This window comes from Armigeres subalbatus, unplaced genomic scaffold (assembly GCF_024139115.2).
Source record: "Armigeres subalbatus isolate Guangzhou_Male unplaced genomic scaffold, GZ_Asu_2 Contig486, whole genome shotgun sequence".
Lineage (NCBI taxonomy): Eukaryota > Metazoa > Arthropoda > Insecta > Diptera > Culicidae > Armigeres > Armigeres subalbatus.
Window position 1 is genome coordinate 149,139 of NW_026943245.1, and position 14,786 is coordinate 163,924.

The 14,786-nt window shown below is 43.5% G+C and overlaps 1 protein-coding gene across 1 annotated transcript in view; it reads left to right on the forward strand.

Moving 5' to 3' along the window:
- The window catches only part of LOC134204253 (protein gooseberry-like), a 58,178-nt gene extending 46,549 nt beyond the window's left edge, over positions 1-11,629 (forward strand). Inside the window, exons 2-3 of the mRNA XM_062679074.1 lie at positions 9,442-10,636; positions 10,744-11,629. Coding sequence (XP_062535058.1) covers positions 9,442-10,636; positions 10,744-10,885 — 1,337 coding nt within the window. The 3' untranslated portion in view covers positions 10,886-11,629. The remainder of the gene's footprint in view (positions 1-9,441; positions 10,637-10,743) is intronic.
- The last annotated feature ends 3,157 nt before the right edge of the window (positions 11,630-14,786 follow it).

Here is a 14,786-nt window from a genome sequence, read left to right on the forward strand (position 1 = left end):
TGATCGACAGAACAATCGCAATTGCACGGGAACCAATGGATGGAAGCATGGAATTTGCACTCAACCTCAATGTGAACAGTCAAAGGCTCTAGAATTTTGGAAGGTCGATAACGGCGCACAATGGGATCATCCTGAAAATAGACGATCAATATGTTTGCCCCTAAACGGCATTTTCGCCACGGTGTCCCTAGGTAGTCTCATGTTTTTCCTGCATCAGCAGGACTAGAATTCAAGGTAAATTACTTGAATACCCGAGCAAAAATAAATTTTATGAAATTTTTTAGAGGTTGATATCTTCAACAAAAATGTAGAGTATGTTATTTTGAACTTCTTTGCTGAATAAACTTTACTCTACTTTGGACTACATTTGGAGAAATCAGTGAATTTAGTAAACTATCCTCAAAATCGGTTTTAGGTTTTCCGTGTTTAGTGTCAATTAATCAACTCAGTATGTTCTGTGAACTTGCATATCTAAGTAAAATATACCAATTTAAGGAGACTCAGCAATATACAATGAGAATAAGTGATGATATAATGATTATTAGGTCAAATAGGTGCCATTTTTTAAATGTTTATTTTTTCAATTGCACTTCTTGCCCTAAATTTAAATAATTTGTTATCATTATGTCTAAAATGAGATAGGGATAAATAATTATCAGGTCTCATAAGGCACATTTCATCAATTGGTATTTTAAAATGTCCAAAATCAAAAATCAAACTGTTTCGTAGTAGTCAAGCAAAATCGAATAAATTGTAAGATTTCGTATTTTTTCTTCAAGTAGAATTCTTAAGCTTTCATTTCATAATAATAGATTGAAAATCGGCTCAGTATTTCAAACGTTATGGATTCTTGACAAAAGTAAATATTCGAAAATATCGTTTTTATAGAGATGGTATATCGTAATGCAGGTACACGTACAGCAATATCAGTGAAACCGATTTACGACCTTCAGAGTTTTGCAAAATTTGGTTGAATTTTAGATTATTCCTCTGCAAAATTAGATCCGTTGCTTTATTGTTTGGCCATTAGGATGAATAATTTTGAAAAGATACCATTATCAAAAACTTCTTTAGTCAAAATCCACTTTTGAACTACTGGACCGATTTTAAATCTATTTTATGAAATAAAAGCTAAAGACTTTTAGAAAAAATATACATCTACGATTTCCTCGATCTTGCTTGATAGTTCATAAACAGTTTGTTCTCCATAATTTTGGAACATTTAATACCTATTGGATGAAATGTCATTAATTAATTTATCTAGACTTCTTTTAAAATTTGGTGCCAGAATTAATTCAAATAACTTTGAATAAAATATACCTTATTATAATTCATTATATCTTACATTCATTGTATAAAATTTGTTTGTAGAAAAAAATCAAAAGTCCAGATCAGATTTGCATGGGTTGCCATAAACAATATTTTTAGAAAAACTATTTGTTCTACAAATTGTTCGAAATAGTAAAGGCCATCATTATGGTTCTACCAAAAATAGGGTGGCCCATCATATTGAATAAAATAGAAAATATTTTTTATTTATCAGAATATTGACATGTGATGTTTTACAAAAGTTGTAGCGCAGCTTATTCCAATCAATTTTGCTAAAAAACTTTTCTGTAGCTCTTTGCTGATTTAGAGCAATTTTCTAATTGGATTAGGTCCTCAAAAAACTGTATTTTTGATCTACTTTTTTGTTTACTTTTCTCGAAAAGTCGTCTTAAGTGACTTTTGGACTCAAAAAATGCAACTTTTGATGGTAAATACGCTCAATATCTTTTCGATCAAAGTTATAATCGTTTTCTGTCAAAATTACTTTTTTCATAGTTGATATCTCCGTTAGGGCAGATCAAAAATATATTCACACGGCATCTGAAGAAATTAATATTATTTATTATGTCAAAAATTTAGGATATTTATTTTTATCTCAAGTTTCACCAATTTTACTAAAATCATGTTTTTAAATAAATTGTAACTAAACAACGGAAGAAGATACAGACGATATTCTTATGAAACACGCGTTTTAAAAGCCTCAAAAGTTTTCAGAAGGAGCATCCGTGAAAATAAAAATGAAATAGGATCATAAATATTCTTTTTGAGGGACACCTAATCCTGGTAATAAAATTACTCTAAACAAGTGAGCTTAAGAGTTACATAAAAGTTTATATAGCAAAGTTGATGGGAAAAGCTGCGCTACAACTTTGTAGAACATTTTATGTCAATTTCCGCAAAAATAAAAATAATTTCACATTTTATAAAATGGCCCACTATTTTTCAGTAACTCTATAATAAGGGCTCAAGTATCCAGAACAACTTTGTAGAACAAATTTTGTTTCAAAATATATTTCAGACCAAAATGCATCTTTTCTCGTAAATCTTGCAATACGATGATAATGATAATATTATAAAAGTGTTTAAGCTGTAGATTTTTATTTTCCTTCTACACGATTCATCTTCTGAAGACTTTGGGGCTTTTCAAACGCGTGTTTGCTATAAGAATATCGTCTGTATCTTCTTCCGTTGTCGAGTTATTAATTTATTTGAAAAACTGATTTTAGTAAAATTGATAAAACTCGAGGAAAAAATAACATATCCCATTTGTTTGACAATAAATAATTAATTTCTCTTTCAAATGCTGTGTAAATATATTTTTTGGTCTGCCTAACCGGAGATATCAACTTATGAAAAATATAATTTGAAGAAAAACAATTATAACTCGGAAAAAGATATTGAGCATATTCACCATCAAAAGTTGCATTTTTTGAGCTCTAAAAGTCATTTGAAGACGATTTTTCGAGAAATGTAAAACAAAAAGTAGATCGAAATACAGTTTTTTTGAGGTACACCTAATCCAATTAGGTAAAGTAGTCTAAATCAAACTTAAGAGCATGAAAATTTCTTAGCAAAATTGATTGAATAAGCTACGCTACAACTTGTAAACATAACATGTCAATATTCAGAAATAAAAAAATATTTTCTAATTTTTTATGTGATGGACCACCCTATTTTTGGTAGAACCATATGATGGCTTACTATTTCGAACAATTTTGTAGAACAACAGTTTTTCTTAAAATATAGTTTTGGCTAAAATGCATCTTTCCGCGTAAATCTGAATCCTGGACCATAGTGCATTGTGCGGCGCTGGCTATGTCCTCACGGTCATCAGGGATGAGAAGGAATTAATACAGTCTGAAACTATCTTAACGTCCTGAGTCAGATGGACCCTTGCTATTCCCCTATACTGTTCTAACAGTGTCCACTGTGGGCTCTACAACACCTCTTTTGAGCGATAGTTAGGTTATCTTTAAGGGTCGTTCATTTGACGTTCGATTCCTGGTAAGATTGACGACTTCCTTCCATGGTTACTTGAGCAATGGAATAATATGAAGGTAGAAAAAAGCAAAACGCAACAAAATGGACTGTAATAAATAAAAAATAATTCTGGGCAATTTAGTTCAGACTAATCAAACAATTTATTGATTTGAATAATCAAAACATTTCAACATTAATATTGAAGTGACTTTTGAGGAGAACTTATTTAGCGTGTCATTTAAATTGCATTGAATCTCGAGCTCATTTATTCAACATCTCTTTACAATAATCACTCGTTGCGGCCGATCGTTGATCACTCGTTGGTCGACTTCAGCATGCGGGTTGCGACTGCGATTCTGTCGCCGTTGGTATGGAAGCCGTCGCGGCGATGAAATCGCTTAGAGCTGGGGAGTCTTTCAATGTCTTATTTTTATACAGGTCCGGTTGCGTGCCTTTTGTTGTATTAGTAGCTCAAAAGTGTAACATTTCTGATCAGTGATTGTGACGTCAAACTCACCAAATTTCATTCGAGGTGTGAGATTGACGTCACCGTTCTTTGTTTCCGGCACCAGCCACCGCCGTCGTCGTGCAAAACGAACACTGTTACTGATTCCGACTTTAACGAACACGTTTGTGCTGCCTGGAACCTGTATAAAATCCATAACATTGGTCTTTATCGACCGTGATCATCAGTTCGAGACAGCGACTCAGACGTGCTTTTGCTCGCGCATTTTTTCCAAGCGTTTTTATCTCGTTCTTTCGTGGTTTACGTTTCGCTTCGTCGCGTTGGCGTTATTTTCTCCTGGACGTCATGGGAGACTCGGTAGCCGATTCGGTCGGGAAAAGTGCCTAAGCGCACTGCTCTTGAAGGCGTGATTAACTCCTCCAAGCATTATGCAGAGCAACGTGTTCTCTTCGTTGCCGCTTGATGACGCCGGCAATCCGCCGAAAAGAGGACGAAGCAGCAATCGCAGCTGCCGCAGGTGCAACCGTAGCGGAAGGAAAAGAGCCCGCCCGTGTTTGTGAAGGGCGATCCGCCATGTTGCGCCAAAATTCGCCAGCTGATGGCTAAAGGGCTGAAATGTACTTTTCGGCTCTTCAGCGAGTGCGTAAAGTGATGCCGGCAAACAAGGACCATCATCAATCCATCGTAGGTTCGTCGAGGTCCACAAGCATGAGTACTACACTCATGATCCCCGGCACGAAGGCGCTTAAGGCTTTGCTGCGAGTGCTTCACAACATGAATTAAGAAGATCGCATTGCGGAAATCGAGAGCTGCATCCTAAGCCAGTGACCATGCAAGATCGCTCGTCACGACAAGACGTGGAGATATCGCGACCAGCTTTACCTGGTCCACCTGGAGCACGCTTCACCACGTGGTAGGACATGATGCTGGTCGGCGTTATAAATAACACCGTCGTACACTGGGAGCGATATCGGCCAGTGCACCGTGACGTCAGGCAATACAGCCGCATGAAGCCACGCTGCTGATCCCAAATGCGCCAACTGCGGTGACAAACATCGGACTAAAACCAAGGACTGTCCAAAGCGGTTTTTGGAAATCCGGAAGAAGGCCTCCGCCAGGCCTGCCGAAGAACCGTGTTCCTGCTCTCAACGAGGCGAACTTTCCGGCCATCCCGGCTCCCCGAGGAGGGATACCAATACTTCAATTTTACATTCTCACAAACGGCTGGCGGCCGCTGCAGCATCGATTCAAGCTTCAACATCACGTTCCATCTACCACGAATGTCCCCACTTCTCTCCTGGATTCAGTCATCAGGACATGAGCCCTTCCGGCCGAGGTGACCTTCCGCAGCTGCCGATTTTTCCCAACTGGCAACGCTACGCGGATGCAAACACGCTTCACCAGATCTTCCCTGGGCATGTTCGTCATTGAAAGCTCTAGGGTGGGTCTGGTCTGGATCATCGACTGCCCTTCGGAGGACATTGTCAGCTTACGCGGCGGAAGGTCAGTACATCATTGCCGGTGACCTGTGCGAAGCATCAAGCCTGGGAGAACGGTCATGGCAATCGAAACAGTGCCATCTGAGCAACGACCTGGAAGAAAGTTACTTCATGATCTTGCGCCCAGATTCCCTAACTGACTTAATCGGCCCAGAGTCCACGCAACGTTAGACCCACGCACATGGACGATCACATCTTACAACCGACCGTGTACCAGGAGCTCAGCTGTGATCATTCATCGGTGACCGAAATCGGTTCGTCGATCAACCGTCAAACTCTCCAGAAGGAACTATCATGCGTTCCAGCAGTGTGTTGACACCACCATCAACTACGAGTGCGTCCGATGCCTGAAAGTATTGAACGCCAGCTATGCGCCATCGAAGAGGCATTCTCGGTGGCAAGGCAGCATGTTCCAACGGCTTGTCAGGTAAGCAACATCCTAACCATTGACACCCTCATCAAAATCTCACTGCTGGCTGCGCACCACAAAACTTTTTGCAATCGCTTGACAAAAATACAGGCCAGAATGGTGGACCTCGGAAATAGTGATTTTTCCAATAGGCACGTCCTCCCAGACTGTGCTAACGTTCTGGAAGTTGGATAAAATCCAGTCTCAGCCCCATTCCACCTTTGATCCCATTAGACAGCAATGGCTCTAAGGATCGCTTGATAACTCCTACAAGAGTCGCCAAAATAGGTCGTCATTTTGTCAGCTCGCACAATGTTGGATGGAACATCATCAGTCCACACGAATTTATAAATACTTTACGCAGCTCATGATGCGAGAATTCTCATCTCTGTTTGTAGTAACATTTGCGCATATTTTATCAGTTCGTTATCATAGTTATCATTAATGGATAAAATGCTTCACATTCTTGTGTGTGTCGTTCATTCAATTCAAAACTTCCTTGTTCTGTTTCTACGTATCTTTAGACCGTAATAGAATAGTCAGTCGTTTTCTTAAATCTCCCATAACTAAAACAGCTTGCTGCTGCTGGCTTATAAAATAACTGATTGGTATAGATTCGATCAATCCACCTATATGTCGATCCAAAAACACATTAACACCTCACCCTCGAATTATTCCACGATCCAATCAAATAAATTAATTCCGCCATGCTTTCATCCTCCGCCCGACACCACAACAAGCGGTCCGTCCTTTCGGCATGACTGGACCAATTCTTTCGGAAATGATCCTGTCGGAACAAAAACATCGTAACATTTGATTGTAGCCGAACCGACAAATTCCAAGCTAAACCGACAACAAGAAGCGGCAACGTGTGCGTCCTTTAGAAATGAATGTTCGACAACTCAGCAACAACACCGTCACCGCTGCGTGGCCCAATTCATCTCGTCCAAGCGGTATCGAAGCCATTAATTATCTCGTTTCGGATGCCTTTGTTGAGTTCTTCCGGATCGACTGCTAGTTCGTCAGTCGAAGATGCTGATGTCCATGCCGGAATGGAAATATTAGAACAAAAGGATGGAAATAACCTGCCACGAAGCACAGTCCCACTGTGACTACTGCTTTTATGCCTTGGTCCTTGGCCTTGTTGCGTCCTCCATCGAGGTGGTCTGTCTGTGAGGGAAAATTGTGCTTTGTATGTCAAATTTTGAATTTTTCTATGTTCTTATACATCCCGCAAGCAACATTTATTGGCTAATAAAACATATTTAGAGATATCAATTAGAATAGATAAGTGTTAATGACGTCACTGTCTAATGGGAATTGATTAGAAATTATCGAATGAATACTTCACCATCTCCCCATATGTCGATATGTGCTTTACGAACGGATCGTCTTGGTGTGAATTCTTCCTCCGGCCTATGGATGAAAAGTGTCCTAAGTGCGTCACACCAGCAGCACGATTGATGAGCAGAGGCAGCAGCATAGAACAGACATGGGATTGCTTACACGAACAACATAGTTAAGTTACAGAATGGCGATAAATAATGTGACGACAGGTCCGGAATGCCGCCCTGCGGAACCTGAGCACCGGCAAAATGAATCGCAGACGAACGAGCTGGCAAACATATTGGGTCTTATTATCCTGCCGAGAAGGAGATTCTTTGTTTGCAGCCGAACGAGATTGTATATTCAGTCAGGCAGTGCAATAGGAATGGCAGCGGCAAAGACCAGAAGTCAATGTGGTTTGCCACCTAATCGAACAGGAAGACCTGCTGACTTTGGAGGAATGACGTAGGTGGCGTGGTGCGAGAAAGATATAGAAATTTTATGAATCTGAAAATCCAGATGAAACATTCCAATATTCTCGATCCATTGATACTAGTATCAATTTGCTTCACTAGATTCTTGCGTATCACTTTTGAATATCCACTTAAATGCTATAATCCAGGGATTGACAATAAGCTACAGACAAGACCCGAAAATCCTAATGGCCGCAACTTCACCGCAAGTTATCGCCCAAAGAGCGTGGAAAATTCCGAGAACGAAGAGCAACTTTTCGCCGAAGGACTTCCCAAGTTTATCCGCGTTGTTATGCCTCATCATGACACTCGTCGCAGAAGCTCCTCACTTCAGATTCGACTCAAATCGATTCCAGTCTGCCGCAGGAGGAAGCCACCCATCCCCAGCCGTCCCACCCAAGAAGCGAATTTTCTGCACTGAGGGCAGCACGGATTTCATGAACGGAGCAAATATTGTCCTCCCTCCTGCCGTGTCCGACAGTCCTCCCGGATGCCAAGTGTTGCCATCCGGGGTGCGATGTATGTAATCAAATTAAGCACCTCACTAGGCGCCTTTAGTTATCTCGCATGCCGAATGCCGCTGCGAAGTCGTTGCCGTTTCTGATTGTTGGATAAATAAAGCATATTTAAGGAACTGCCGAGCAGCGATGACGGGTCGCACGCGGTCGGCCCGATTCGAAGTCTGAAGTGGTGCCGGCGGCATCACAGCGCGTCCATTCCGGACCAGCCTCACGGAAATGAAAGCGGAGATGGGATAATCGGCACAAAACAATAATACGTACATGATTCGGAGCAATTGGGTCCTGAAGTGGAATCGTTCTTGTCTTGAGATTGGTGCAGATGGGCGTCTTCCGATTGATTTATTCTAAAAGTCACTTCTTGTTCGTTTCGTAAAATCGTCGGTTGCGACGGCCAGGTGCGTGAATGGGCGTGGCCGTTTTTTTTATAATATCCGTCCATGATATTTTTTTATTTCTCTAGAATATTTTCAACATATTAGACGCAATTCAGCGTTACGACGACCGAAACCGCAAGATTTGATAGAAAATATATGGGCTCAGGCTGCTAAATTTCGACGGAAAAATCAGAGTCTTTCCATAAACTTGTAAATCTTCCCAAATATCCATTTGAAATATTTATTTTGGTTTTCCTCGGAAAACACTAGCAATTCATTGTAATGTGTGAGCAGAAAGGCAGAAATTGAAGTATGAGGGGAGATATATCAGCTTCCACGATATTCTTCCCCCTTCATACGGAGCTTGGCAGAAGGAAGGTTGTGTGATATGTGCCATCACAAATATTGCTTCGCTCGCTTTCAAATCGACTTCTATAAAAACATGTTTTGCGCACCAGCGCGATCAAAAACGAAGATCGCGAAACGCCGCAAGGTTTTAATCAATATGAATCAACAAGCCCGTTCCCTCTTTCCGCTCACCCTCTTTCCCGCCATGCATCAACAGGAAATTAATTAAACCGGTTGAATTCCCCTGCAATTGATCGATCACCCACGATCAATTGAGCTTATTCTCTCGCGTCACTTCATCCTCAATTTGTGTTCCCTTTCAAAACGGTCACCGAACAATACCCGACCGGCCTCATTACAAGATCCTAATCGCTTGCCCCTTGTCGTCCCACTTGTTCTTCTGCCGCCACACTGCCGTCGGCCCGAACACAATTCGGATGACACAACAATGTGACACCCCGCCGGAGTATGACACGGCACAAAACCCGACCGACGACGACTACGACGGTCCCGAATGGCTCCGAAAGAGAAATGGATCAATTTTTCATTCCGCCTTCTCGTTGGCTCATTCAGCAGCCTCAGTTTCTCACCACCGAGGTTCTAAGTGTGCAGATCGGTTGACCGCCTTTGAAGTCTTTCGACCACCCGCGCTATGAATTGTACAAATTTGTGAACAGGTTAGCCTAATGAGATTCTTTCTTCTTCTTTTTTTACAGGACAGGGACGTGTGAACCAACTCGGAGGAGTTTTCATCAACGGGCGCCCCCTGCCCAATCACATTCGACTGAAAATCGTTGAGATGGCTGCGGCCGGCGTGCGGCCCTGTTCCATCTCCCGGCAGCTACGAGTTTCGCACGGGTGTGTTTCGAAGATTTTGAATCGCTATCAAGAAACGGGATCCATTCGCCCGGGAGTTATCGGAGGATCTAAGCCACGCGTTTCCACACCGGAGATCGAGAACAAAATCGAAGAGATGCGTAAGGGTAATCCCGGAATCTACAGCTACGATATCCGTGAGAAACTGATCAAGGAGGGAATTTGCGATAAGAATTCAGCGCCGTCGGTTAGCTCGATCACTAGAATTCTTCGTGGAGGTCGTCCCGAGGATGAACGCCATGGAAATCACTCGATCAATGGCATTTTGGGTGGATCTTCGTGCGATGAGGATAGCGATACGGAATCTCAACCTGGAATCGAACTGAAGAGAAAGCAGCGTCGTTGCAGAACTACCTTCAACGGAGAACAGCTGGAGGCGTTGGAGATCGCATTCGCCCGAACACAGTACCCTGATGTGTACACTCGTGAAGAACTCGCGCAGAAAACTCGCCTAACGGAGGCCCGCGTTCAAGTGTGGTTCTCCAACCGTCGTGCACGTCTACGTAAGCACATGAGCTCCCAGCAGCTCGCTGCCTACAACGCCCAGTACCCTGCTCCATTCGAACAACAAGCAGCTGCTTCCGCTGCTGCTGTAGCCGCTGCCTCCATCCCAACAAGTTCCGCCGGATTCCCATCAAGCATGCAATCGTGGAGTCAAGCGTGCTACCCACCGACCAACCAAACATCCATCCACGCTGCATCCCAAACGGCCTACAACCCACTGGCCCAAACCATGATCCACCCAACATCAGCCACCATGAGCCCACCAGCCTCCCTCAGCCCGCCGACATCAATCAGCCCGGTCCACAACCAAATCCCCTCGGCCAGCTCCGCAAACCACCATTCAACCACCACCTCCTCCAACTACAACTACTTCCCCATGCTGGACAACTCCCAGTCCTACGCATCTGCTGCTTCCTACGCTCCGACGAACACCTCCGCCAACGCTTCCACCACCATCGACAACTCATCATCACAATGGCGCTCGTCTCATTCAACCCACAACAAAGCCACCACCGAATGGGACGCTTATAGGTAAGTGTCAAACAATTAACACCTCCCCCAACTAAAACAAACTTTCCCTTCCCAAACAAAAACAATATCTAATCAACACTCTTTCATTTCTCTCCTTCCTTCCGCAGTACGTTCTTCTCGAACAACATGAACCACCATCATCACCCGCACCACGCTTACTCCGCGGCGGCAGCCGCAGCCGCCGAAGCCAAGTCCGGCTACCCGTACTTCGGTCAGCTCGGAGGCCTGGACATGAGCCGCCTGCATTGAAACAAAAACACACCTATAAATTAATAATAATTAACTCACACACCCACCTTCAAATATGGGAAAGAGTGGGACAGTGTGTGCAATCCAAAAAAAATGCATAATTTGTCCCGCGCGCGCGGCCAATGCACTTGACCGCCGACGGTGCCCCCGCCGTTCACACCCGCCGCAATGTAGATAGCGAAAAGTTTCCGTTTTCAGGGAGTTCATAAATATTCAAGCACGCGTTTAGTTCGGTGCGGTTTTCATGGAGCGGTGCGCGACTTTGCGCTGTATCTCGTTATCTCTAGAAGGGGGCTAGATTTTTAAGTGTTTCAAGTTGGCTGAAAATATGTACCTTAGCTAATTTTTATGGGCTTTTGCATGGCCACGGCGATCGATCGACCGACAGGACAAAGCGCGCTGCAAAGTTGTAAATATTTGGATATGAGCTGCCGATGGGTGCCTTGTTCGGGGGTTTTCATAAATTCAGTTTTATTAGCAGTAAGGGTTAGCTCGAGCAGGGTTAGTTTGTAGCAAAGGTAACAAAGGTTTAGTAGTCGTCGACGTGTGCAGTGCGCGAAAGGTGCGAATGTAGATTTACTTTACAAATTGAGAGAAATGTTATCAGACTGTTTTTCACTAGATATGAGACAATTAGACGATAAGAATATTTCTAAATTAGATAAAATTGAATTCCTTACATTAAACTAATAAGTTGAGAAGATATTTATATACAAAAATGAGGTACAAAGAGATTAATGCGTAATAAACTGTTCAAAAATAATTCAGTTGTTGAAAAAGTTGAAAGAAATGATCCCTCAACCTTTTTTTTAATATAATCATCCGAGTCACAAAACAATTAGGTATAACAATCAACAAATGATTTGACCTTTCCCGTCATTTTTTTTATTTACTCAATCGATTCATTGGCTATCTTTCCCAAAAAACCCATATTTTTTTACGCCTTTAGGCATTCTTAAAACTTAAAACAAAAATCGAAAAGCGCTGTTTTTTTTCCTATTTTGAACGAATCTCGGGTGATTTTTTCAGGGTTCACACGTGCAGCACTTTTTCGGTTTTTGTTTCGATTTTAAAAATAGTTAGAGGCTTCAAAAAATATGGTTTCTTTGGAAACAATAATGACAATAAACGAGACAAAATTTGTGACGGGAAAGGTCAATTGGGCTAAGAGGTTAGTTATAATGCCCTATGTTCGGAAGTTTTATTAATTCACTAAGGCAAGAACGGCAATGGCTACCTCCTTACGGTCAACATGGAAAGGAAAGATTGTTAGCTCGACTCTTGTTGTTCTCGATTCACTTTGTTAAGGGATGCGTTTATAATCCCTGTGAAGTTGTTCTTAGCAGCTGCCAATCAGATTTTTAATTACTTTTTTTTTCAATTTTGCAAGCACCAAAAAGTAGGTTAACTTAAAGTGTCAATGCTCTTATCTGGTCAATCCTTTCAGGGCGAATTTTTTACGCCGATCTAATGGACAAATAACTAACTTACGCCATAACTAGTATAGAAAGGGCAAAAATGGTATTGAAATATTTTTTTCGGATGTCCTAAGCAGCCCATACTGTTCTGGAGTACATATCCTCGAATGTATCAGAAAATATGGGTAGAAAATAAGAAGTATGTCCAAGAGTATGTATGTGATCATTATTTGTTATTGGGCTGCGAAATGGTGAGTTGACATCCCGGAAGGGGCGCCTAACATAGCTCTGGTCCTCACAAGTTCCAATACTCACGCTTCCACGGGTCTTCCGATGACAATTGACCGCCAGCTAAGGGTTGCGTACTTAGCTGGTAGTGCAGCCTGGGCACTGTTGTCCTTCTGACATCAGCTAGAGTGAGAGGGTGCGTCCTGTGGGGTCTGCCTAGGATGTGGTGGGGTTCGACAGTGGGCTCTGTTGAACTTCTATAAAAAGCTGCATGTGTCCCCAAGCAGGCCCTATCAAAGCGACCGTGTGCCGCTCAAAGCGCACTAGCCTAGTCCTGGTGTTGGGTGGAACTTTAAACAAATTTGACCCGACTGACCGAGCGTCTGTTCAACAAGGAGGTGCGGCTCCAACAGCGTCTGTTCTGGCATCCAGCGGCTGAGTATGAAATGCTATTCCCCGGAAGCTATACCTAAGATGGCAGCCCCATCTCGGTGGATAGGGAACCTTGGGCCAACAACCTACTGTTCCCGAAACATCAATTTTGTTCGAGAATCCGATAATGAAAGAATACGGACTGATTTTACGGCGACGACTCTTAGCGCGAAACAACGGACACGAATAGGAACATGGAACGTTTTAACCCTAGCCCAGCAGGGTAAATTGGCACAACTTGCCAATGAGGCACGCCGCATGAAGCTTGAGATCCTGGGACTGAGTGAAGTCCGTTGGCCAAACTTTGGAGAACACAGAACGCCGTCGGGACAAGTTCTGCTATACTCTGGTTTACGAGGTGAACACGCTCCCCGGCATCGCGGAGTTGGCTTCCTACTAGGCGCTCAGGCACACTCTGCGCTTATGAAGTGGGAACCTATAAGTGAAAGGATAATCGTTGCCAGATTTAGAACACGGGTCCGAAACCTTACTATAATCCAATGTTATGCGCCAACCGATGCTGACGATCTGAAAGACAAAGAGAACTTCTACAGTCAACACAATGCCGTCGTTGATAGAATTTCCTAAGGGTGATATCAAGATCTGTTTGGGCGATTTCAATGCGAAGATCGGATCCGACAACTCGAACCATGAGCGCATTATGGGACGCCATGGTCTCGGAGAAATGAGCGAAAACGGAATTTTGTGGTAATAACGACATGGTGATCGGGGGATCGCTCTTCCCTCATCGACCGGTTCACAAGGTCACGTGGGTCTCCCGTGACGGCTTTACAGAAAATCAAATCGACCACATCTGCATCAGCCGAAAATGGAAACGGAGCCTTCTTGATGTACGGAATAAACGTAGTGCCGATATCGCGTCTGATCATCACCTCCTCATCGGCGAAATACGCCTGCGCATTGCGCGGATTCGTCGGCAGGAGAAAAGAGTTGGACGACGATTCAACACACGCCGACTGGAAGATGCCATGGTGAAACGGTCCTTCGTTGAAGAACTGGAGACGCGAGCTGCAGATATTCCGGAAGGTGGCAGCGTGGAAGACCAATGGACCGCCATCAAGAATGCCTTCGTCGCCACCAGCGAGAATAATCTCCGCGAACTGCGCACCCAGAGAAAGCAATGGATCACCGATGAGACCTGGAGGAAGATAGATGAGCGAAGAGAAGCCAAAGCCGCGATAGAGCGATCGAAAACCAGAGGAGCCAAAGTTTTAGCCCGTCAACGATACGCGGCTCTTGAGAAGGAAGTAAAACGCTCATGTCGACGGGACAAGCGAGCGTGGGCAGACTCTCTGGCCGACGAAGGACCGGGGACATTCGCCTCCTCTACGATATCTCACGACGCTTAAGCGGGGCGAAGATGAATGCAACGATGCCTGTGAAAGACGCGAATGATCAGTTATTGGCCGACCCAACTGACCAGCTGAAACGCTGGTTCGAGCACTTCGAACAACTTTTTCAAGTGCCAGCCAGGCCATCACCACCTCGTCATGATCTGCCTAGGATCCGACGTATAACACGCGTCAATACCGAAGCTCCATCACTGCTAGAGATTCAAACCGCCATCCAAAGCATGAAATCGAATAAAGCCCCAGGGGTCGACCGCATATCAGCCGAGATGCTCAAAGCTGACCCCATGACATCCGCTCAACTACTGCATCGTTTATTTCGTTTTGTGCAAAATTATCCTAGCCCGGATTCAGGAGAAGATCGATGCGACTCTCCGTCGGCAGCAGGCCGGATTCCGTGCCGGAAGATCCTGTGTGGACCATATTGTCACGCTCCGCATAATTCTGGAGCAG